This window comes from Acanthochromis polyacanthus, chromosome 2 (genome assembly GCF_021347895.1).
Source record: "Acanthochromis polyacanthus isolate Apoly-LR-REF ecotype Palm Island chromosome 2, KAUST_Apoly_ChrSc, whole genome shotgun sequence".
In the NCBI taxonomy this organism is placed as follows: domain Eukaryota; kingdom Metazoa; phylum Chordata; class Actinopteri; family Pomacentridae; genus Acanthochromis; species Acanthochromis polyacanthus.
In genome coordinates, this window is record NC_067114.1 from 35,451,107 (window position 1) to 35,461,910 (window position 10,804).

The 10,804-nt window shown below is 40.1% G+C and overlaps 2 protein-coding genes across 4 annotated transcripts in view; both read right to left on the minus strand.

Moving 5' to 3' along the window:
- The window catches only part of lrp3 (low density lipoprotein receptor-related protein 3), a 29,950-nt gene that overhangs the window by 16,861 nt on the left and 2,285 nt on the right, over positions 1 to 10,804 (minus strand). The window lies entirely within an intron of this gene.
- Positions 1,677 to 10,804, minus strand: part of LOC110965115 (dnaJ homolog subfamily A member 2) — a 29,213-nt gene continuing 20,085 nt past the window's right edge. Inside the window, exons 7-9 of one of the 3 annotated variants that reach the window (XM_051960522.1) lie at positions 6,599 to 6,743; positions 6,092 to 6,219; positions 1,677 to 2,916 (exon numbers count right to left, since the gene is read on the minus strand). In XM_051960522.1, the coding sequence (XP_051816482.1) occupies positions 2,728 to 2,916; positions 6,092 to 6,219; positions 6,599 to 6,743 (462 nt within the window). In that variant the 3' untranslated portion in view covers positions 1,677 to 2,727. The remainder of the gene's footprint in view (positions 2,917 to 6,091; positions 6,220 to 6,598; positions 6,744 to 10,804) is intronic. The other 2 variants (XM_051960523.1, XM_051960517.1) reach the window with 2 other exon arrangements.

The following is a 10,804-nucleotide window of genomic DNA, read 5'->3' on the forward strand; positions in this document are numbered from 1 at the left end:
TATAAATGAGTTTCATAGTACAAGACAGATGTGTCTGCATTTAAGTTACACTAAAAAGACGTATATATACTACCGTTCAAAAGTTTGGGGTCATCCAGGCAATTTCATGTTTTCCATGAAGACACAATTTTTCACAAGGACATTTTTTCTATTCATCTGCTAACAGAATTGCACAAGGGTTTTCTAATCATCAATTAGCCTTTCAACATTATTAGCTAGTATAATGTAGCATTAGAACACAGGAGTGATGGTTGCGGGAAATGTTCCTCTGTACGCCTATGTAGATATTCCATTAAAATCAGTCGTTTCCAGGTAGAATAGTCATTTACCACATTAATGATGTATTTCTGATTAAGTTAATGTTATCTTCATCGAAAAAAAATGCTTTTCTTTCAAAAATAAGGAAATTTCTTAATGATCCCCAAACTTTTGAACGGTAGTGTAGTTGTTAGTGGAAATTTTCCCCTTCTTTGGTAAATCAAGATGTGACTGAAAGAATTGTGTTGTTGCCAACATAATACCATAAACGTCAGAATCAGGGATCTAAATCTCATCCTTACCATCTCATATCAAAATAATCAGCCTTAGCTTCCTCGTCAGGGGTGGAGCTAAGTGACCCCAGGGTGCTACCTGAAATCTGGCCACCCCACACAACCAACACTAAACATGTACTCACTGAACCGTTATATCCTAAGCCCAACGTGATCTAAATGTAACAATTAAATAATCATTACTTGGAACAATGGTTCCAGATTTTTTTAATCAGCTGAAGGTTTCATCTAACAGCTTATTGCACGAGTCCTTGTGGTGCACTTTTATATGACAGTCATGCTGGCGTAAATAAATGACAAAATTACTCTTTGACCTAGAGCAATTTACCCTGCAGAAAAACAGACATCAGTCTCTGTACCACAGAAATAGTGACTATTTATTAGTACCTCTCCAACGCGGTGTCTTCCCAATTTTATACATTTTCAGCCAGAAGAAATCCACTGGTCAAATAAATACTCACTGGAAATCAAAAGTTGGCACAGGCATACCAGAGATTTGTACGTCCTTAAAATATGACATTTGATTTTTCAAATTTCTGTTTTTTTGTGTCCCAGTCTACTATGCACAAACACACCTATTAAACCAAATTACTTGTGTGATTAGTAGTGAGCTCTACAGGATAAAAAACATTTCAGTTCAAACTGAATCTACAGTTTACAGCTGGGACTGAGACGAGCTGTTATAATCAGAAACTATCTCAGTGTTAAATCAATCTGCTTGTCTTTCCATTTACTCAGATTTCATTGCGGACTGACTGTGATCTCATTCACTTTCATCAGGGGCCTGACTGATAACGGAAACTTTTTTTTAGAAAGACTTGGTCAGGTGTCATCTGATGTCAGCAGAGAATAGCTGGCAGTCGGTACAGACAAAATCCTTGGATTAGCTCTGGTCACTGACACCATTTATAGAGCGAACAGTTGATTGGTTTTCCAGTGGGATATTTTGAAGCTCCGAGTGCTTCACATGATTTTCTATCCCTTTCTGTGTTTGATGGTACCTGTATCTGGAACTGAAATCTCAGAAAGTGAGAAGATCTGCTTGGTAAGGTGCAACCATTCCAGGTATTTACTGTTTGTGAATAATAATGAGAATGAAGAAGGAACATAGCACCACTTAGGACCTGATATTTCAACAATTTATTCAACAACTTCATAGACATTTCTTAAGAAGTGTGCTGCTTTATTTGATGTTTGATAAGTGCAGAACCAAAGCTTTTTACATGCACATGGTCTCAGCACAGATACATACTATAGGTTTTTCTCATTTCACTTATCATTTTTCTTTTGGAAAAAAAAAAAAAAAAAATCACACAGCTTGGAATACAGCAGCTGATGAAGCTTACCAACAACCACTTCAATGATATACACAATAACCAATTTTCTCTTTGAATTAAAATGTAAAGAAAGAAAAAAACTGAGTAAAAACCTACAAAGAAAATAAAGCTGTAAAAATCAGAAACAAATCCTACAAATGGCGCTGAGTGGATGAGTCCATGAATCTGCACGTCACATTGCTCAGCTGCTTTGTATCCATATGCACATTGGTTAGTTTTTAAATTACTGTAAATACTATGAAAACAAAATGCAAGTCACACACTCAGCAAACAAGAAACATTCCTTTCATTGACTGATCTGGAGTTCCCATTAGCGGAGGGGATTGGACTTGAACAGAGAAAGAGAAGGGTGGGGGGTTCACCTTGAACACCAGATCATAGTCCTACATGGCGTGGTGTTCACTGGGGCAACCACTTGTTTAGATACATCTTAAATATTTTATAGGACTTCTACCTGAAGTTGCTGTTTAAAGTGTCTAAATTTGTTTCAGGTGCAGTGTAATAAGTCTCTCGCTACCCCAGTGTGAGTTCCACACACAAAGATCCAAATGATTCAAGCACTTCAGTTAATCACATTAATCAACAATCTCAGGTGCAGGCTTCAATATATTACTGGATCTGTGTCTGAGGAGCTACCAAGCCTTTTCAGCCTGACAGGAGACTTTGTTTACTCTGCAACTCGTGCATTTACTCCCCAGGTGGAATGGATGGATGGATATGTGTGTGTGTGTGTGTGTGTGTGTGTGTGTGTGTGTGTGTGTGTGTGTGTGTGTGTGTGTGTGTGTGTGTGTGTGTGTGTGTGTGCGTGCGTGCGTGCAAGCTTGAGTGAGAGTATGAGACTACTGGTGGGCACACTGTACCCCCGGCCCATGGTGGCCGCCCTCCTCATCAGAGCTGTCGTTGTACGCCTCTCTGCGGCTACCCGACGTTGAGCTCTGGCTGACATCATAATCCTGCAGGTCGACCTCCTCGGTGTCTCCAGTGATGATGGGCGGCTCTGACCTTGATGGCAGCATGTCTTCCAGCTCCTACACATGGAAAACATTCATCATAATGCAGCTTTAACAGACAGCCTTATTACGTTTTCGAAGCATGCACTCGTGTCAAAGGGTTGCAGGCTGATGCCTGCAGCGCTACAGAAGGGATTTTGCCGTTACAGTAGAGCAACTTTATTCAGTAATAAGAAGAATTGTGACTGAGTGAATCCAGCTCATGGCCAGAGTAACATTAACACCTGTGTGGAATTAATTGTACATTTAGCTGCAAATTCCTCCTCTGTGGAGGCCTGATAGCCTAGCCATGCTATACCCATGTTTCTGACGGCACAAGGGTCTCGGGAAGCTCGACAGGGAGGGAGGCGGGCTAAAAGGTTGTCTATCAAATCCCTCTGCAGCAATTGGGTAGGTATACAACCAATCAACGCAACGAATAGGCTGACGTAGTTCCTTGAGCGCCGGCGGATTGTGGCTAAGTCCCATTAGTTTCCCAACCAGCGGAGCCAACTGGTATTTTAAGGATTTGCCATATCCCGTCGGCATAAGTCCAAATACGTCTTTCTTCTCAATGAAACACTTAAGTGCCGTCCTTTGTTTATCTTTCAAGTTGAATTTTAGCTTCAAATCTTTAAGGGCTGTGGCCAAAGCCAAGTCGAAAGATAACTGTTTATTGTGCGCCGGTTGTTTCTGTCAGAATCGTCACGCCTCTGTTGTCACTTCGTTACGCCCGCCTTCTGACTCTACACTTCATGGTGATTGGTCCGGCCAGTTTTAGGAGCATCCAGCCTCGAGCCTTATGGAGGGTAACTAGACCCACTCTGGCAGAGAATTAAATTTGTTGCCGCGGGTTGTCTAGTGCGGCTAGGCTAGAGGCCTGAGGCTTCTCATTACAAACACTGAAAGGAGTGAGAGTTCATTTGCTCCGGCTGACCTATACTTATTTACAAATAAGTTGTACCAAAGGACTGTTTCACAAACTAACAAATTAATAATGTATAAAATCTATTGTTAATGAACAGAAAATCATAAAAACAGATTTATCCTGTTCACAATCTTTCCTTAATGTGTATCAATGTATTAGTGTCCTTAATTGTCTGTATTAACTACTCTGCATGGCCCTCGCTATACTTGATGTGCTCATCTACACACTGTTTGAATTTTACTACCAGCTATATGTAGTGTCCAAGAGCCATACACCATAACAGTAAACTATGAATCAGTTTGTACTTTTTATGCACCATCTATCTCATGCATGTATCCTATTGTGTGTTATATGTTCCTTGTTCCCCACCCCCTCTACCTCTTCTGCTTCTCTCAACAGCAGCAGATGGGTCCCCACCATATATATATATATATATAGAGTCGGGTTCTGCTCAAGGTTTCTTCCCATTAAAAAGGAGTTGTTTTTTTTGCCACTGTTGTCTTAGGACTGCTCTGGGGGTTTAGGCATATGGGTTCTGCGAAGTGTCTTGAGACAATCTGACCTGTAATTGGCGCTATATAAATAAAACTAGGGCTGCAACTAACGATTATTTTAATAAACGATTATTTTTTCGATTAATTGATGAATCGGATAAAAACATTTCTAATTTCCGCTTCTTTATTCAGAAATAGCAGATTTGGAATGACAGAACAAATAAGATCATTGTAGTGAAGCCTTTGTCTTCAACCATCATCAGAGGCCTCATGTCAGTGACGGTCATGTTGTCGATGCTCTCAGTCAGACAGCTGCTTGCTGTGGTGGACATGATGTCTTTCTCATCATGAAGCCTGTCAGTGTAATTCATCCTGCCTCACTCCAACACAGACCAGTGTCTTCACTCAGACTTTTTCAGAAAATTAAAACTTGAGGCTTAATCTTCAAATTATTACCACTATAATGCATATTATAATGCATATCCAGACCATGCTTAAGCTGATTAAAGTGAAATAAAACGTATCTCTCACAGTCACACACGCCCTATCACTGCCATAAATCATCTAACAAGGAAACGCTAGCATCAGGCGAGCTACCAGAGAGCTACCAGAGAGACTGATGTTATGCTTCCTCACTTCAAAACGGAACAAATGTAGGATAATGCAGTGACTTAAGGTGCGTGTCCACTAGATGCGACACATCGCATGTGGCCTGCTGGTCTGGTTGCGGTGCGTTTGCAGCTGCGATCCGTTGTGTTTACCTGCAGCTCATTTGCATAAAGTAGACTTGACTTTTACTGTCCTCAAACATCTAAACTAGCCTTCGGTGAACCAAAACGAGGCTCCGCGACATGGCGAGTGACGCATGAATCGCGCGACAATGAATCGATAATGAAATTCGTTGCCAAGGCTTTTAATAATCGATTATTAGCAATTTTATCGATTCGTTGTTCCAGCCCTAAATAAAACTAAATAGAATTTAACTATTTTGATCTGTAAATTTATTTGTGTTTTTCACTGTTCTGTTAATGTTAAAATATTGACAGGTAAGTGGTTAAATTCAAATTTAAGTGATTAAATGAAAAGTTTTTTCTCCTGGTGTTTTGTAAATTAAAAACAGATCATTAAAAATGATCAACAATCACTGACAGGCTTGAATGAAACAATATATCGTGACAAATGTTTCAGCTATAGCACCAAGCCCGAGAGTCTACTGAGAAATGTTTTTGTTATAAATAATTGTCAGACAATTTTCATAATTAATACATTAATCAGTCTAAACAATTTTAACAAACTGGAGATGAAGTTTCCTGAGCCAATGGTGACATCTGAAAACGTCATGCCTCACATCAGGAATGGCCTAAAACCTCTATATATTCTTGTTCTTAAGGACAAAGTCAATATGTGATCATTTGAGAAGCAGGAACCACAGAATGTCTTCCTACTTAGAATACTAACACATTGCTTGTTTTCTACCCATAGTGTTTGAACAAGGCACCAAACAAGCACTTTTAGCCTAATACTGGTCAGACAGTTGTTTTGTCCGTTCTTTAACTTGACTATCAAGAATTCCTATGTGCCTACATTGTCTGTTTTTGTGTACAAATTGCAAATAAAAAAAATCTTGAATCTGACTTCATATGGAATGACAAATAGACAAGACTGTCAGTACCATAATTAACACTGTGTCAGTAAAGAGTTAGTTCAGGTCAGTAGTTCTCTGGCTGTTTCTATGTTCACGATAAAAGACAAAAACCACAAGAAAATGATAAACTGCTAATTAAAGTCATACCGCAAGTTTCTCAGGGCTGATCCAGTTGTTGTCAGGGAACTGGACATCAAACTTGACATACAGATCTCCCTTCTCAAACGGGTTTCGGTACTGTGGCATGCCCTCACCTCGCACCACCCTGACTGAGCCTGGAAAAGAAGCACTTTGGTCAAAAATTAGGTTCTCGTATACATAATTTGCATGTATTCATTCACTACCATCAGTACTTTCTTTTTTTTACTAAAGGCTGAATTTGAATGGTAAGTATTAGCAGAGGATTTCCACTCTCTCCTCTAGCTATCCATAATGTATTTGCAGTGATGAATAGAAAGAATCTGCACAAACTTCAACCAATACAGCCCAACATCAACCTAAAGCCCTGGTCAGCTGTCTAATCTAAACACATTCCTTTGTCTGGCTACATCAGCATCAGAACTTTTGACAATATTACATTGTGATTCAAAAAATCTGATGTGTGAAATGATGTTAAAATTACACAAGAAAACATAAAAGGATGAGACTGCTCACCTGGTTCAATGACTTTGCCAGCGGGGTACTTGACAACAATCTGTCTTCCATCTAAGTGTTTGAGCATAAACTGGAAGCCGCACAGCGCCTCCACCAGACCGATCTTGTGGTTCATGAAAAGGTCATTGCCATCTCGCCTGTACACCTGAAAATTGAGAAAAGCAGTGATTAGAAATGCTTGTTAAAAAAAGGGGCTCTTTATAACCTTGGCGTTCACACAAACAGCCACAGATCAACTTTCTTATGTGACTCAACAGTCGAGCACAGATCAACACAGGATGCTCTTCTGTTTACAGTGAGATCAATTAACTGAGACTGAAAAGTTTGTCTCCCACAATCTGTCTGCTGTTCTTCTCAGGTTTGTTCATTTTTCACCGCTCACACTAAGGCCCATATCTCAAAGCTGTTTAGTTTCAATTTTTGCGAGTTGTGTTTCTGGGAGAGAGACACTGCAGAGACCACACAGTGGCCACTGAATTTATCAATAATTTGATGTTTAAAAAACAAACAAACAAATATATAGTAATAACTGCTCATTGGAAAATTCAAAATGACGGTCCCCATAACTGGCCAGACTGATAATCGGTCCATCCCTCGTTTAAATACTTTTGACCAAGATTTTGTTATTGTGCTGAGAATAGAGTTAAATTTCATTCAAAGCAATTGAAAAAAAATTACCAGAGGCCCAACATAAAGTTATAATTAATTTGGTCTGAGGGCCGTTTACACGAGGACGCTTGCAGGTAAAAACGTCAAAATATTTCAACAAAATGCCCTATCGTTTATACGAGGACGGCGTTTTGGGGCCTTGAAAACGCAAAAATTTGAAACCGGCCTCCAGAGTGGAAAGTAGAAAACGCTCCGCCGTTACGTTTCCGTCTAAACAGCAAAACGCAAAACTTTGCCGAGATCTGACCACGTCGCGTACGCGATTACGTCACATACGTGCGCCGCTTGCTTTGGTTTGCCGGCCGGTACAAGATGTAAACAAGATGTGTGGATTATTTCCATCCTTCGTACCTTCAAGCAACTCTGGCAGCTCCATGTACACTACAGGATCGTACCAACAAACGTACAGAATATGTACAGATTCCATTCATGAACATTACCGCGGCGCAGATCCGAAAAGGGAGATAGTACATGCACGTAGACATGGCAAGTTTTATCACAGCGCCACCCAGCTGCCTGGCATGCATATCCAATCGAATTCCACACACTATACAGTCACCGTATATACGCAGATTTCCTTCAAACCGCTCGTCTAACGTGAAATGACAAGACGCCACTTTTGCGTTTTCTGTTAAGATGGTCCTCGTGTAACGGCCCCTGATACACAGTTGCTGCATGAACCAATTTAGACTTTGCAGACAGTGCATGTGTCTCAATTCATATAACAGGTATGGCCTAGACTGTCGCATGCCCCTCATACTCAATACAAGAAATACAGGGCTTCCATGAATGTTCTGAAAGGCATTGACTTTGCACTTCACAGTTAAAACAGCCGTCTGTGGCTCCAGGTCGATGTGGTGAGTGTGAGGTGTTCAGAGCCAGTGGACATATAGAGAACTTCTGGCGAGTCAGAATGTTTCACTGTATCTGGGCTCTGTCAAAGGAAAGTGTGCAAAAATGAAAGCACCTCCAAAGTCAGGCAACTACTTCAATTTTGACTCTTAATGATAAACTACAAAAAGGTGTGGATGTGGGAGAATCTGCTTGCACAGCCATTGTTCCTGGCACGTGCAGTCAGTATGCTTGCAATGCTAACAGTGCAGAGAGGTCAGCACAGACCCATGTGGATTGGGTGGATGATAAAATTTGCATCACACGTATTCTCCACAGAAAGTCCTCTAGCGTATAGGTACAAACCAGACAAAAGCAACAGATTTTCGTTTGGTTTAGCAATAGAACCAAGACAACCTACTTAAAACACGTTCTGTTTTGTTTAACCTAGGAGAAGAGCATACCACATTATCCAACTACTGGAGTGAAACAGTCTTGAGATAGGGAACCACTGTACATTGTGACTTCTTTACGTAGGCCCTGTGTGCCTCCATATAGGACAACTGGTGGCCAATGTGTGTGCAGATTGTCAGTCATTCAGGTCATGGTAACCCTATGTGCTTCATTCAAATGCAGCTGGGTTCTTGAAGAGAGACAAAAAAGAGAAGTCCAGTTTCTGTCGATGGAAGCACTTTGGTCTTGTTGTGAAGGTCTGCCTGACATACCATTAATCCACGAGGGAAGGATGCTAATCACTGAAGCCTTTTCTCCCATAAGCCAAACAAAAATTATGCTCATCCGTAACTATCTATCAGTCACAGACTCACATGCTCTGCTGTCAGGTTATGTTCTGTGACAGTCCGTTTCATTGAGCTCATCATCGGTGACAGCTATAATAACTGACTGCCAGATTTTCCCTCTAGTTCAGTTCTGCAGCAAAGCCATCGGGAGACACTACGAACTTGTTGTCAGTAATGTAGCTACCTTCGTGGCAGGAAATCATGTTACACAAGCCTTCAAAAACTTCTGAACCAGGCAGACTGAAAATCTGACTAAATGTGAAACACTCACTAAAAAGGGACTGAAATACTAACCAGCTTTGCAGCATTAGCATTACCATCAATCCATAATACCACACTCATACTGGTATAATACATAGTATTACAGAAAAAGATTTATTTCATTTATTTTCTAAATAAAATGGTATACCTGAATATCATCATACCACCCATGGACTAAATTTTAAAAAATCTGGTACAAAATTAAACATGATTTAAATAGATTACAGTTGTGCAAATAACCCCACAGAGACGTGATGTCTTAACTTGCTTTTACTGTGTTAGCCAAAATGTTCAACTTATCTTGTGTGTCTGTATGAACAGAAAAGCTCATTAATCAGCTAACACAGCTATTTTTGTTTCTTATTGTTTTTCAGAAATACTCAGCTGATGTTGTTCTTGTGTCATTTCAGTAACATCTAGAGCTCTCATTTTCTAAAATCAGTGTGATCTGTGTTGTTGTGGCCTGCTGTAGTAGCCTACTTTGCTTCTACCACTGACTCATGAAACCTGACATGAAAGACAGATATCCCCTGAGAGAAAGAGCCTGGGGCACTGCTACACCTCAACCTGCTGTTCCAGTCAAGCCAAAGTCAAAAAATACAGTAGAGTAATCCAGGAAAAATAGTCAACTTCCTCAGTTGACTTCTACAAAAGCACTGTGGATTACCATGACCTGGATGACTGACAAATAACTAGTGAACTTCTTTTTTCTATTCTTGTCAAGAAAGAAAAAATTGCCTTCTGTTGAATCATCAGGACTACCATGACCTAGATGACTGAGAATAAACACAGACACTATCTACTCAAGTGATCTCATGTCCTCTGTTTGAAGAACGTACAGATCTGACAGCACAGTGCTGTCAAGACAATCTGGTCCTCAGCACTCAGACAGTTAAGAGGTCTGAAGCATCACCAGCTGGACCAGCTGCTGTGGCAAACTTCTCATTTCACTCTGTAACTCTCTGATAGAAATTACATACTTTTCTATTCTGTACGAGGGAAATTTACTATCAATTTTTTTAATTTACATTCATTACCCAGTAGAAAAGCACGATGTAATCAGTGGCTGTTCCACATGGAAAAAGTCATGTATGATATAGAAGACTGACAGCACCGTAGAATGACTTTTACTAGAATATAAAAATAAAAGCTAATCCTCAATTTATCTATTGTATACTATGGTGTACTAGCCTTTAGACGGCTATCAGCTGTAGAGAAACTCCCGAGTTCACCAGTGGAGGTATGAAATCCAGCCACAATGCTACAGTCACCAACAGCAGCTCTAAGCCAATAAGATTCTAGTAGGATTTTTCTTGACTATCTGAAGCTGATGTAAGCCATGAACATAACAGTTTAACTGCATAGACCAGATTCAGAGAACTAAAACAAACAAAGATACACAAAGGCCAAGCACAATGCAAGAGCAATGAGAAAAACAGGTTCTTTTTTTTATCTCATTAATGTTTGAAGTAGCTGTGAGAACTGCTGATAGTAAGTCTTTAGTTAGTAAGTTTCTACCTGAGGTAACTGCATTTACTGCTTTATAGAAGAGAGCCGTTTCATACAGACACTGACTTACCAGTTCCCACTCTATAATCTACAAAACAGCATACCAACAGAATCAAGAATGGGAAGTTGAGTCCAG